The 15,212-nt window shown below is 38.1% G+C and overlaps 1 protein-coding gene across 1 annotated transcript in view; it reads left to right on the top strand.

The window, feature by feature from the left end:
* PHIP (pleckstrin homology domain interacting protein) overlaps positions 1 to 15,212 on the top strand; it is a 74,524-nt gene that overhangs the window by 10,682 nt on the left and 48,630 nt on the right. Inside the window, exons 8-9 of the mRNA XM_010019829.1 lie at positions 834 to 973; positions 1,670 to 1,804. Of these exons, the coding sequence (XP_010018131.1) occupies positions 834 to 973; positions 1,670 to 1,804 (275 nt within the window). The remainder of the gene's footprint in view (positions 1 to 833; positions 974 to 1,669; positions 1,805 to 15,212) is intronic.

A 15,212-nucleotide genomic window follows, 5' to 3' on the forward strand; every position in this document is an offset into this window, starting at 1 on the left:
AAGCCTGCTGGGTTCTGAATCTGGAAGAGAATCTGGCTATAACTACATTTTCTGTTATTGAGTTCTACAATATATACTATTGTGTAATGGAGTGCTTACTCTATGGAAGATTCTGTATTTTGTCTGCCTACTTGGTGGTAACATGCTGTTGTTGCATTTGGTTGATCTTTTCCCAGAAATTAATGTGCTAGAGAATTCAGTGTTGAATCATCTTGAAACCACAGTGACAAAAACGTAATTTTGGAGTATTCTGATAGATTGTATTACAGATGGCAAATGTTGGGGTTTCGTAGGGATAAAAAAATATATGCAGGATAAAGCACTGTTATTGTTGGTAGTAAAGTGATGTTAAGGGTGGTGGTATAGTACCTAAATATAGCCTGAGAATTTAACTCATTTAAAGATATCAGAATACTTCTCTCCATGTTTGTAACTACTTGTTACAAATACTCTTCAGGACAAATTACTGTTCACTGGTTGACGAATTTGAATTTTTGCTCTTCAAATGTCACAACAAATATTGTAGCTATCAAATTTTTTTGGGTTAGATCATAAGTGTCAGAGGACGTTTTCTGGGAAAACAGATCAACATTCTTTAAGATATTAAGAGGTTTCTGGTCATTCTTTAAGCTATAGTTCTGTTGTGGTTGCATGTGCTGCATAGTAGGAAACATCTTTTTGTTTCTTCAGTTTCTTGAAGAAGTAATGCTTCTCCTCTTCATAATAAAGAAGAGTACGGAAGTATTTTCACTTGCTAGGGACATAAAAATGCTTTGGCAAACTAGGATTGCTTCAAAACTTTTTGCTCTTTTGTTTTAGGCAAAGCTTACAAGGCGTTGAAGATAAAATCACAAAGCTGAAAGTGACCATGGTAGCATGGGACCGCCATGACAACTCTGTTATAACTGCAGTAAATAACATGACTCTGAAAGTTTGGAATTCTTTCACTGGCCAACTCATTCATATTCTCATGGTAAGGTGTTTCATCTTGATTCATTAATCCTGAATGCAAAATTTACATATGCATTATCAAAATTACTCCTTATGTGGTTTGTTTTGTTGTTGTTTGCTTGTTTGGGTTTTTCTGGTGTTTTGGGTTGGGGTTTTTTCTGTATGAAAACTACCTTAACAAATGTTTCTGGATAATTGAAGGGTAATAGAGATGTCTGTCAGCTGCTTAATAGAAAATAGAGTTTTAAAGTTGCAAGTAACCATTGCTGTTCAAGATGTCTGAAACTAACTGTGGACATTTTTTTCCCCTGAAGTGCGATCTTGAAGGAGAGAATGAAACAGTTGTTTCTTTTTACCCTTATTTAATTTGATGAATGTTTTGAAATATCTTTAGTGGATAAATTTACCCTCTTTGAGCAAAGACACTCCTGCAACCTAATTGTTTAATGAGTACAAAGAATAGTCTTCTAGCTAGACTGTTGTGGACTCTAGTATTTTAAAATCCTGGCAAAAGTATTAGGACATACTTGTTGTGAAGGTGACATTTGAACTTTCTTCTTAGGAAGCTAAAATTGCTGAAAGTAAGTAATGTGTGGTCAAAGTAGTTCTTTCCTGGACACATTCATAGATTAATGTTGCAGTTGTTAGTGTTATCACATTCCTGGGTAATTATTTAAGACAATCCTCTTGTTCACCTTGCGATATCATTTAATTTTAGGGACATGAAGATGAAGTGTTTGTTCTTGAACCTCATCCGTTTGATCCAAGAGTTCTCTTCTCTGCTGGACATGATGGAAATGTCATAGTTTGGGATTTGGCAAGAGGGGTCAAAGTCCGGTCTTACTTCAACATGGTAATTATTGTGCTTTATGCAGATATGCCAAAGCAACCTTTCTAAACTTTTTGCTTTTAGTACATTCTTATGTCGGCCATCTTGAAGCATGCATTTGTGTACAGGGCAAGATCCTGCATCCAGTGAAGTCCAGATAAATTCCTATTCAAGTTTAGTGGGGCAAAGATCAAATCTGTAAAATGTAAAAAGTTGGGTTGTGGCTGTTTTTCATAGTGTCATCTTTCTATATGCTTCATCCACGTAAAATTGAAATGGTAGTTTACATTGTCAGAGATCGTGCGTAAGAGACAGACAAGGTGACAGAGACCCTCCTTTAGTGCTCTGTTTCCTGCCTGGGGAACCAAGGTGGAACTTGGTTTATTTTTGCATTGCTAATTCTTAATCTGGCTAAACCTCTTCAGGAGTCACCTGATCTCATACAATGTTGTTGTATGCTGCCCAGGCCCATTGGACAGGATACTGTCAGCCTTTCTGTGTAGAGCTCATCCACATGCAGGTTTCAAATTTGGTCTGTTCTGCACTAAACTAATTCTTCTGGAAGATGGATGCAACAGGTATTTCCATCTGTTTCTTCATATGAAGCGGGTCTTTGTACATACCTTTTTTCTCAAAAAGGTAGTGATGTGTTGTGCAATTCAGACTTTGTCTCCTGGAGAAAATGGGTCTTTGTAGAATATGAAGGATAATTGAGAATGCTGAGAGTAAGCAAATGGGCTTCATCCAGCCTTCAGCCATAGTGGAATGGCAGTCTTGGAGACCAGCATAAAGAAAATCATCTGAAGAAGAGATGTGCCATAGATGTGCTCCCCAAAAAAAGGGGCAATTTAGAAATGACATCAAGCCGGGAAGGTCACTCTGAGCCTAAAGAAAGATTTTGAGATGTGCAGTGTACCAGTACAGTTCAGAAAGTGTCTGAGGAAATTCTGCCAAGCTTAATGGAGGAGAGAGCAGCCTGGACTCCTTCAGTACTGACCTAGATTCAGTTGCATTCTCTCTGCATTGATTTCTGTAACTGAACTTATAAATGATCTGAGACAATCATCTTGGAGCTGTGAGTACAGATCTTCATTACTCGATGCTATTCGCTGTTACCAGTTGAGGTGTATGTTCTCATTGCATGGTTAGGTTGCCTTTTCAGTACTAGTTAAAATGGATGTATGATAGTTTTCATGGAATTTAAGGTCAGAAGAGGCTGAGTTCATCTGTTCTTTATAAGACAAGTCTATTCAAGAGCTATCAGAATTTAAATTATAGATGCCTGTGACAGTAGGCAACCCCCTGAAAGGCTGAAATAATTATTTCAAAGGTGCAGTGCAACACAAACACCTAAAAAGGGTAGAAATCACACACATTTTAAGATCTTTGGAATCAGAGAAATGTGTAGATGTCAGAAGATCTCAGCACCTAGTAATCTGTGCTTCATGCTAGAAGTGAATGTGAGAAAATCTGACTACTGGGTGAGGTGAGGGGAATTGTGAATCTGGCAATCAGTTTGTCTCAAACTGGTAAATAAGTCATATGAGCCAGGTATGCAAGAGAGGCATCTCTTCACAGTCTCTGAATATTTTACCAGCCAGTCTTCTATGTCTGATGCTTCAAAAGACATGGGTGGAAATTAGAGGTTTTCTTAGATGCCTATGGGCAGGGGGGAAATGCTTCTAGATTGCATAGTCACCTTCACAGACCTGCAAATGTTAAGTGTTCTGGTTTATTAAGGGAGGGCATGAACACATACAGAGCTGCCACTCTTCTCCCAGTTTCCTAACCGGTGCATCAGCTAGGAACATAATTAGATGAGCCAATATTAGATTATTGTGATAACCACTATTATCTTTGTTGACTTGCTCAGTATGTCATCTCGTACTTCTGAGAAACACTATTCATATTTAGGGAATGGGAAATTTTTACACATTGAGTTCTTTTGGATCAGACAGAGAACATCATCTGGAGGAATCAAACCTGAGAGTTGAATGACACGAGAATCTTGATACACAGTTCAAGAACCTTGTGTTGTCATGCCTTGTAAAAGAGCGTCTTTGGTACCAGAACTACCAGTGGATGACTTTGTCATAACAAAAGCTCCTTCAAAAAAAAATTGCAGACTGTGGTGGTGTTGGTTGAATTAGCAGAGAATCTTAGATGACTGTTAGCTTAATGTTAATCCAGTCAGGTATTCCCATCTTAGGTGGATTGCTTGGTACATCTAAAGCCCTGTGGCAAATCCTGAAAGTTGAGTTGGGTATTTTTAAGTTTAGTTTGTGTCCCCCCACCCCACCCCAAAATCCTTCACTGTCAGCATTAAAAAAAAACAAAAACAAGCAAACAAAAACAAAGGGATGCAAGCAGTGTCAATTAGTTTGAAATTTAATTTCTTTTATCCAGTAAGGGAATGTGAAATTGTAAAGCCATAGTAACCAAATACACTTTTTGTTTTGTATTTAATTTAACTTGGGGAATCAAAGTGTATTTGTTCCTTGATGGTTACAGAGAGGTGTCACCAGGACACTCTGGTGGTCCTACAGATAATTCTCTCCCATATTTTTATACTTAAGATTTGCTATTAAGTTTATTTGAAGAATCTTCAGTCTGTCAGATTTTGGTCTTTATAATTACTAGTGAACTCAGTCCCATAAGCGACTGCTTACACACATGAGTTTACTCTCCGTAAGTATGTGTATATTTTATATATTCTATGTTTTCACGTATAGTCTTCATTTGATCTAGGTCTGTAAGTATTGTATAACTCTGTGCTGGACTTCATGGGCATTCAGAACTGGCTTAATTCAGTGACTTGGGTCAGCTACACTCTGGGAGTATATCCTTTACTCCAGAGAATGAAATTTGCCATAGAAATATCAAGAGTGTGAGAAGGTTAAAGCTTTTTAAGCAATTTTGAGATGCAGCAAGTAAGTCCTGAGCTGGTTTTAAATTGCATGTGCAAATAGAGGTACTTTCTGTTTTGTGGCCTTTGTAATACCCCTTCCAGGCCTGACTGAATGCAGCTGCTAATGAAAAATGTGTTCTCAGTGTATTTTTGTCATTCATTTTTCTAAGGAATCAATGAGGTCATGGCTTTGGTGCTGTAATACTGGGGCAGTTTCATATGCTGTATTTGCAAGTTACAAATAAGCATGTAGCAGACTTCTGAAGAAACAGAGTGATAAAAACCTGAAGTGGTTGCTGCAGCCTGCTGTTTCAGAGCTTCTATATTTCACAAAAATAGTGGGTTTGCTACAGAAGTCTAGCACAAAACCTTGTACATACTTAAATTGTGACCCATTACCCAGGGCCTAGATTCACTGAAGGACTTGACTGTTGTGGTACCTAAGTATTGGGGACCAAGGTCCTTAGTCTCCAAAGTGGAATGCGATGTCCTACCAAATCTTCGGTTTACTGAGCAGGATATGAGATTTAGGTGTCCTTGTTCCAGGAAAAAATATACACTGAGTGGTGGGCTATCTAATGAAAGCCACTGTGTGATAATGTATATAGAAAGAGATTTGAAATGCAGTTTCTTACTCAAAGCTGCAGTGAGGCACGTGGATCCCTTGTGTGGTAAGACACCTTTCCAGTAACTGAGGGAGGTCCCTGCTTTCCTAAAAGGAGTGTGCAGGCACAGGTGGCACTCACCTTTTTGGGATTGCTTTAACTAATGTTAAGCTGCTGAGCTGGGAAATGAAAGACCTAGATTCTCTTCTCTCCTTGATGGGAAGGTATTCCAATGCAATATCTGTCACTTACCGAAGAGGGTATCTCAGCTATAAATGTTCTAGACAGGACTTTTTCCCAACTTTCTCTTGAAGTTGTGCCACTGTGGAGAGGCGTGAGTCTGTAGCCTGTGGGTTTAGACACTTCTGCTAGGCTTGTTTTGGAAATTATGTATGGAAATCATGTTTGAGGTGAATTAGAAAGTGATAGAAATGGCCTTTGGCTTCAAGCTTCAGGCAAGCTTTTGAACTTGCAGGGTTAGTGCTGTCTTATGTCATAGGATCTGTTTTCTTTCTGGTGTTCTCACAAAGTTACTTCTTAGTAGACCTGAGACTTGGTTTGTTAGGAATGCCAAGGTTGGCACTTGGATGGTATGTGCTGCAGCTTAGCCTAAGGCTTGTAGTTCCTATAGGCTTTAAGCAGAAGTTTCTCAATTCTGAGAATGTACAGGGGGAGAAAAAGGAAACTCCAGGCACTTAAGAATCTTCCAGATCAAAAAAAAATGGTGCCTAGTAATGTTAGGTGGATGCACTGGTTTGGTGATTGGGGTTTTGTTAGGGTTGCAGTTTGGACCTTAAGTACTGGTGTTCCTCAGGTCTGACTCCAAATACATCTATAGTGTTAGAGTGCTGCCCTTGATTTTTATTTTTTGGACTTAGAGAGTTTCCTTTAAGCATGCTTTCCTTTAAGCAGTACCTCTCGGGGGTGAGCTCTGCTGATTGAGACTGCTTGCAGAAGGCATTCTGCTGCAGCCTGTGAGGGCAGGTTTCTCCTGTGGTAAAGCTGATAGTTGTCACGTGAGTGGGGTGCCCTGTAGAAGGGTATTGCAAAAAGCTGCCTAAAAAATTTTAGGATATGTACAGGCCTGTAGCTCTGTTCTTCTTTCTGGTTCTTTTTTTTTATAATTTGGTTTACAGCATAGCTTTATGAACAGTTTATGAACAGTTGCAGGGACATATGGTGACTGCAGTTACTTTAGAAGTATGCCATTGGAAGTATGAAAACTGTACTACAGTAGCAAGAATGAAAGACGAGGTGAGAACAGGCATTTTTTACAGTCTTTGTCACTGTAGAATATTGGATTTTTGTACTGCATCTTTGAATGTAATTGCTTTGGCTGAATCCAATACCTGACTCAGCAGATTTTGTAAGTAGGCATTGCAATTACTGTACCAGGAAGCTTGTGTGTTAATTGATAAGGGCTAGCCTTATGGTGTTTTCAGAAATCGTTGTGTAATGTAGAAATTAAGAAGGAATACTGATGCCTGTAAATAAAAAAAATATTCTCTTGGTCAACAGATAAAAAAAACCCCAAACAAACCCACCTCACCCACCCGCCCCCAAAAAAATAAACCAACCAAAAACAGGAAAACAAAAAAAAACCCAGAAAACAAAACCAACCAACCAAAAAGCAGCAAAGCATCTTTCATGACTGGGTGTTGCTTTCGTGACTGGGAGATGCTTCTATGAGAAGTCAGGCTTTGCTGTAGCCAGTAGTAGGTGGTCTTATGCCTGACATGATTCACATACCTTGGAGGAGCCTGTGTGCTTTAATGCCTGTTAAGGTCAAACTTCTGCTTACCTGTAATCTCAGTGTGCTTCTAGTGGTTGTGAAGAGTTTGTTTATGTTACGTTACCTTAGGGCTAAGACAGTCTTTCTGACCACTGTCAAGTATTACAGTGTTCTTTGCAACATGCTCTGAGTGGGTGGTAGTTCTGGAACCCACTTTGAACTCAGTGCAAAGGTGGCCTTAGTCCTTTCATTGTATTCCGAAGAATGCTTTGAAATACTGATTTAAAAAAAAATGCTTTTACAATCTTGTATTAAATTCACAGATCTGAATACTTCAAAATCCTCCTACCTTTGTGACCTTATCTGACTTGCTGAAAGGCTAAACCACCTTTGACACTTAAAGGTCACACTGTGTATCTCTACCTGTTGTGAATTTGATGATGAATCATTTTCTAAATGCCAAGCACATTTCATCAGAGCATATAGAAATACCATGCGTATATTTCAGAAACGCATTACAGCTCAAGCTCTGTAAAGTGGTGATTTGAAGCAACCTTCAGGTTCTTTTTGAGGAGGAGGAAGGAAGAAAAGAAGTTTCTCACAGAACCTGTTCTCCCCCTTTCCCACCTTCAGCTTCCTTTGAAATTACAACAAACTCTGTTACATTTATGAAAGAAGAGCTTTAAATCTCCCAGAGACACCACTGTTCTCTGTCAGTGAGTAAACGTTGCTTGCCCAGGAAACCAGATTGGTACTTCAAGAACAGTGGACGATTTCTTAAGGAAGTGTAACTTACTGCTTGAATTGGTGTTTTTTGTTCTTATGCTCTCTGTCCCACTTTTATGGGAACCATCAGGAAAAAGTGGGGGGACACACAAGGAAACTAAAATCGCAAGGCCTGACAAGGAGGCTGACCTTGTTGCATTAGTATTGGAGAAGATACAGGGTACACTTCCATTTCTTGGCTGTGTTTTAAAATCTCTGATCAGGTTAAGACATGCTTTTTCGTTAAGACCTAGAAGGAGATGGTGTCTTTGATAGCTGTAGTTGCTGTAAGGTAGGATGAGCCTTCTTACAGGTCTTCAGGTGTCCTAGAAAAAAAAGGGGATTTTTTTTTTATTTTTTTCTTTTTAATTGGGGCATATTTTCATCTAGATCTCTGTACCAGAATCCTAGCTGTTTGCTTCCGTCCTAGGCACTTTTCTGTTGGAAGCTCATGATGAATAGTCCCACGCTTCCATATAGAATACATTACTTACATTTTGTGTAAATAGGCAAGATATCCATAACTAGGAAGCTTGTGACTTGCATGTGTTGTTTCCAGTATGCTTATTAAGTAGCAACAGATTATGAAACTTAAATGTGAAGATTTTTTAAACAGACTTACGCACTTTAGCATTTATTTCACAAAATGTTAAATAGCTTATTTAAAGACCTAGGTAGTGTGATGAGCGTGGCTTCTTCCATCTGTATTAAAACATGTACAGTGTAAGCAGCTGAATTGAAAACTGTATTTTCTAACAAGTTAATGTTTTGCAGTTGCTGTTGTAACATAAATTTAGTAATATGTGATTTCGTCCAACCTCATGTAAAATTTCTAGCCCAGAAGCAAATTACTAGAGATTTTAGGGTAAAGTCTGGATTTAACTGCAGAAAAAAGTTTTATTTCTTCTTCTGTTCTTCTTTTTACTTCTAAAGAAAATTTGTGACAGCTAAAAGGAAAACGGGGACAAAACCTTTTGGTTTTAGAGTTTCTAAAGTCCAGATTGAAGGACATCTTACTGGAACCTTATGTAAATAGTTGAGGATTCTTTCATCAATATAAAGTTATTTTGACTTTTTATTATATTGCCACATCAAAATTTAAACGTAATCATTCCCCTTAACAGGTACCTTAATGGGGAACAGCAACTCTATTGTTATTGGTACTGAAATCTTTTCAAAGTACTTCGGTGTGAACTGTGGTTGAACATGCACCACAGGCATAAGTTACTTTATCAGTGGAGCTAACAAGCCTGTAGGCTGATCTTTTGCTTATGTTTAAGGATGGGTTAGGAAAATACAGCAGAAGTTAATAATCTTTGAAAGAAGAAAAGAAAAATAAAACCAAGCAACCCCAAAAAAAGCTTGTAGCCTTGCAGCAGAGTTAAAATGTCAATGAAACTGCAAACTTGTTATATGTAGAATTGTTCAGATTATGACTTGTTTTGCATAGCATTGAGAATCATCTGCTCTCTTACTAGGTTGACCAGAAGCTTGGGTTAACTTCTCTAAAGAAGTCTCAAACTTGATGGGACAGTGCTTTTATCTGAAATACAAAAATACAGAGCTGTACTTCAGAAAGTTGTTCAGGATTTCTTAGCAAGACTTAAGATGAGCTACTCAGCATGACCAACTTAATGTTGTTGGCTTTTGGATTTTTGGGGGGGGGGGGGGGGGGGAGGGCGTGGGGTTTTTTTTTGGTTTTGTTTGTTTGTTTTTTAACCCCAAATTAAAGAGAAAATATCTGAAAAGGGAAAAAGTACCACAGCTTGTTTATGTAGATTTCAAGCAATGCGTAATACCTTTCTCAGCATTACTTACTTTTTAGAGAAAGGACTATATATTGTTACTTTAAAATTCATTATCAGCTAATTTTAAATTTCCTTTTTAATTTCTATACCTCTGTCAGGTACATGAAGTGAAGCAAATTAAATAAAGCTTGATAGACATTTTTGAAGAGCTGTAGTGGTTATGTCTGGGTATTCCTGAGGTAGAAGTCATGAAGGACAAATATTTTACTTCACTAAAAGATCTTTCACTCTATAATTGAGAAGACAAGGCTACAGCATCTGCTTTTCACATTGAAAGGATTACAACATGACTATTTTAACAGTTACCACTAGAAAAGTTAGGCAGAAGAAAACGTGTGCTGGAAGGATCTTGTCATGCTGCAGGACTGCTCATAAAACTTTATTTACTTTGCTGCAGTAGCTTTCATTAGACTACATTCTAACTTTTTATGCAGTGAAGTATGTAATGCTTTCATGTGATCAAAAGGATAAAATCTGTTTGTGAATACTCACAAACTTATTTTTAGGTCCTTGATTTCCTGATCAGTCTTAAAGTTTAGACTCAAGCTCTTAGGACTGAGCAATATAGTAAAGAAAAAAAATGTGACTCTATTCGGTCCTTAGCTTTCTTATTCAGGTTGCTTTTTTCTTGAGAAGCCTTGGGCTGAGGAAACAAAAAGTGGTTTTGATATGCTTGGTTTGAAGGTGATCTCTCAAATTCCTTTATTTCATTTGATTGTTTTGAAAACAAATGGAGTGGTAGAAGGAGCAAGCAGATACTAGCCTACCGTGTAAGGTCACTCTCTTCTGGTTACATGATTATAGCTGTATAGCTCTGAAATGCTGCTGCTGTTTCAGATGGTGTCTTAATGAAACAGGGTATGCTTCTTAAAAATGCTGGCACAAAATCAGGAAATGTAGTGATATGTATTATGACAAAGCAGTAGCTGTATTTAAAACATTAAGCTTTTTGAAACTGAAGATGTACTGTCACGCATCCAGTAAGAAAGCTTGAAGCAAGTGGATACGTTCATACTGTTTTTGCTTTACATTCACTATATGAAGTGACAATGGTTAATATATGCCTTTTCATAGCATGGTTATTCTGCGTAAATGCAGATAAATGTTTTATACAAAACACCCTCCCCCTCTTCCCCCCACCAAACAAACCCCACGTTGATGTTAAGGCTGAGAAGTTCTGGCCACACAGACATTAAGAAATAAGTTCAAGATTGCTGAAGCTGTTGTCTGAGCTTTTTGGCCCCAAGTCTGTAGCTAGCTGGTTGCGTAATTAATGTAAAGTTGTCTGGTACTATTCCTGGTTCCATGTGTTTCTTTTCCAAGTGGTTCTTTAATTACTTTTATAGGATTTATGGCAGTTGCATTGCATGGTCCTTTTTCAAGTTTACACATTTTCCCCAACTTTCTGACACTTAATTTATCTTTCGAAAATTTTTAATAGAAACGCTTGCTTAGCTTTGTATATATTATAGATATATTTGAAGCTCCTAGCATAAGCAGTGACTGAAATTGTCATATACAAAACCTGACCATAAAAAAAGTCAAGTTCAAGCAGCCTGTGGAATTTTGCTGATTTTTACAGGGGAAATCGTAGAGGGTGTCATTTTGACCCTGTTTGAAGCTAATGGAGAGTCTGCACTACAGTTGGAGAATCACACCATGTGGATGCAGTGATGTGTTGGTGGTTTCCCTGCCCAGTCTCTGCCCTCTTCCCACATCTTGTGTTTTTGTTTAAATTGGTGAGAAATATTAGGCATCCCCATGGAGGTGATAGTAGTATGTGTTTAATAATGGCAATGATACCTACTTTTTGTGAATTTGGATACACACATCTCCTGTTAATGACTATTCAAATGTTTTAGTATAGTTTAATCCTTGTTTTGCTTAGAATTTACTGTCAGTATTATGGCAACAACTGATTTGAGTCAGAAGGGTTTCTTCCTGCAAATTGTCAATCAAGCAGAGGCTACTAAGTTGCAATAGGATTTTTCTGTGTGCTCCTGTTCCTTCAGAGAGCTGGTTGGTTGTCTTTTAGCTTTGAGTGGACACTTTGTTACAGGCAATTCCTATGCTATGCCTCCTTATGTCTATGTATCTTAATGTTTTTTCCTGCTCCATCTTCTGAGGTCTGATCTTTCACTGATCTGTGCAGTGTGGTTCCTTACCTTCTAAATCTACTTCTACTGTCAGTGCAACCTGATAAACTCTGAAGCCCTTAAAGCATTATCATGTCACTTACAGCATTCTTTCCTTTTCATTAATCAGTAAACCTGCATGGCCTACCTAGATCTGTTGGCAACTACTTGACTAGTTTTATGCTACATGGGCTGCATTAGGAAGAGCATTGCCAGCAGGTTGAAGGAGGTAATCTTCCCTCTCCGCTTAACCCTGGTGAGGCCTCACTTGCAGTAATGTGTCTGGTTCTAGGCTCCCTAGTACGAAAAGGTCATGGAGCTCCTGGGGCAACTCCAGCAAAGGGCTCCTAGAATCATTATAGTTCTGGAGCATATCTCCTGTGAGGAAAGGCTGGGGAGCTGGGCCTGTTCAGTCTAGAGAAGGAAGGATCACAGGGGATCTGGTTAGTGTGTTTTAAGTGTCTGAAGGAAGGGTGTCAAGAGGATTCAGTCAGACTCTTCTCTGTGGTGCCACGCGATAGGATGAGAGGCAGCAGGTATAAACTAAAACACAGAAAGTTCCACCTGAACATGAGGAAGAAATTCTTTACTGTGAGGGTGACTAAGCAGTGGAATAGGTTGTCCAGAGAGGTTGTGGAGTCTCTTTCCCATTTCCCTAGAGATATTCAAGAGCTTTCTGGACACAGTCCTGAGCACTGTGCTCTAGGTGACCCCACTTGAGCAGAGAAGTTGGACTAGATGACCTCTGGTAGTCCCTTCCAGCCTGCCTCAACCATTCTGTGGCGTTTGGTGACATATCAAACAATTGGAGTCCCTGTCAACAGCAAAGATTAGATTTCATCTAGGACAGCTCAGCAGAATGCTCTGTGCATGGATTTTCTGTCACATGAAGTGATATTTTTGGACTAATGTGCAGAAGGCATATCACTTGGATGGATAATGCATAGTAATCTCTAATCAACACGGAGATGGTTATTTCTTATGTTGTAGCCTTCATAAAGTCTGAAGGGACTTCCATTTTTTGCGGGAATTATATGGGATTGTATTTTTAGATGAGGTTTTGTAGTCATCTGAAATACAGAATGGCTAGAATAAAGTTATAGATGTGTTATTTTTGAATCAGTCAGTGTATAGTCCTAGTGAAATGTTCCTGAAAATTTTCAAGAGGTTCCACCTTTGAATGGTACATAAGAGCAAAGCCAGCATGATGCTCTAGTAGTGCAAGTAGAAGGCAGTACTGAGCTTGCAGGCTGTTTATTAAGAATAAATTTCTCCCCCCTTTTTTCTTTTTTTCTTTTTTCTTTTTTTTTTTTTAAGTAATAAATACTTTTTCCATAGCCTTTACGTAATTTCAGGCATCTATAGGGTGGGTGATCTGTCAGGTCTTTTTGTTGATACATTTATCTTTCAAGACAAATACCACATTCCTGAATGGAAAACTGACTTGTGTGGTAGGAAGAGAGAAATATTATTCATAAACATTTTACACTTAATTAATTCTTGATGTCTTCCTACTTTTGATCCTTTGCTACTGTTCTGGAAGCAGTGTAGAAACCCTGCTTTTTCTTCCTTTTTTCTTCTTTTTTTCTTTCTTTTTTTTTTTTTTTTTTTTAATTTTTTTCCCCTAGCTTAAAAATTAAGTGCGTTTTTTTTCACTCCTCCAGATCTGCAGCAGCCTCTTCTAACTTTGCCTGAAGTCTCTACATATCTTTTGGCTTATCATGTAAGCATGCTGTGATCTGAGGTTGTTCGAAGGGACTTCAAAATACTTGGAGGCTGATTTGGCTTGAGCAGCTGTGATGTAGTTTCATCACTTATGAAAGAGGTTACGTGTTTTAATAACAATTAGTTAAATTTTGAGGGGTTGTAGTTCTAGAAAGCTGGTCTAGCATGCCATCATGATTGTTAGCATGGAAATTTCAGTTTTCAAGTTCGAATATTACTTGTAACTAATTTTCATTTCTTCCTGTGCATTTGAGTAGTTCTGTTTCTGCTAAAGGCCTTTTTGTATAGGCACACAAAATAGTCGTCTTTCCTTAATGTCCATGAGCTTTTCAGTTTCCATTAGCATGACAAGTTAAAACATTCCTCTGTACCTGTTCTACTTAGAGTTTACTTACCTTGAACATCAGAAGTAAAGATTATGTCTTTCACTTTGGAAGACTGTTCTTAGCGTTGTCTGTTTGCCTAGCATGTATGTGCTTTCTCTTTCTCTTCTGGATATACTTCTGGTATATTTTAGGATTATAGCTTTCTTTTTGATGTTGCATTGTATGTGATATACAGAGTGACCTATCTCTGTGTTTCCAACTAATTGCCTCAGTCCCTTAATGTGAAGGATAGGAGAGAACACTATCTACCTCAGGGTAGCAGAGGCTTAGTTCACTGACTTTTTAGACAATGCTGTCTTATGTTGGAAACTGTGATAGGAATGCATAGTATTGCTGTATGTAGACTGTGTTTATTTTTTCTGACAGTGTGTTAGTAAGTTATTTCTTACTAGGTTCATGACCTATTGCATTTTGTCCTGTTGGCTTTTAATTGCTTCAGTCAATATTGTTTGTTCTGTGTCTTAAATCTGTTCTCAGTGGATGGTTTCTTAATGTTCATTTCATCAATGGGCTCTTATTTTTTTCTGTAGTCACTACAGAAAGGCTTGCTTTGAGGAACTTCACTGATCAGTTTAGCTTCATTTAGCTCTGTATGTCCTTTCTGAAACCAGTAACTGTTATCTTTTCCTTACCAAGTTTACCTGCTCTGCATTTCTCCTAATAATTACAATCTCTTCCATTTAAACTAAGTTTTCAGTGCTATATCATGTCTGTGAAATCTACCTAGGTTGAATGAATTATATTTTCTTGGTATAAAAAAGAAAGCAATTACTATACTTAAGAGAGTCTGCTAAGTTTATCTCGTACTCTCTTCTCCTGATTATTTATTTTTCTTCCTCCCATGTCCTTTACTTTTCTTAAAAACTAGGTTTATATCTACTGATGACAGGTCATAAAAGCTCTTTCTGTAGGTGGTACTACTCTGCGTTCACACAACAAATTATTTTTATGGATCTAAGACATGTTACTTCCTGTACTAGTTTCACAGCTCTGTTCTCCCTGGTTTGGGGAGGACAGTAAGCTCTCTTCAAAACTGAGAGGTAAAGAGTAGCTTCCCTTTTTCATTCTCTTATTTAATCAACTTTCCTCCCTTTGTGATGTACCAATGTCCTGCTTCCTTGCTAGTGAAAATACAGGCAAATAGCTTAATTCTTGGGGTTGAGACTAAAAGTAATCTTAACTTAGTTCTCGTTGTGTATCATCACTGGTTCTTCCCTGTTCATAGCCAAAGAATCCTTGCTACTTGCTTGCTACCAGCAGTGTCTTAAGATGTTCACTCTTCTCAGCCCATTGCTGGGATAGCTATTAATTGACCAGTGCTTTTTCTGTTCTCATGGATGGTCTCTTCCCTTCACCATCCTTTTGTTC

Source organism: Nestor notabilis, unplaced genomic scaffold, assembly GCF_000696875.1.
Source record: "Nestor notabilis isolate BGI_N333 unplaced genomic scaffold, ASM69687v1 scaffold528, whole genome shotgun sequence".
Taxonomy (NCBI): domain Eukaryota; kingdom Metazoa; phylum Chordata; class Aves; order Psittaciformes; family Psittacidae; genus Nestor; species Nestor notabilis.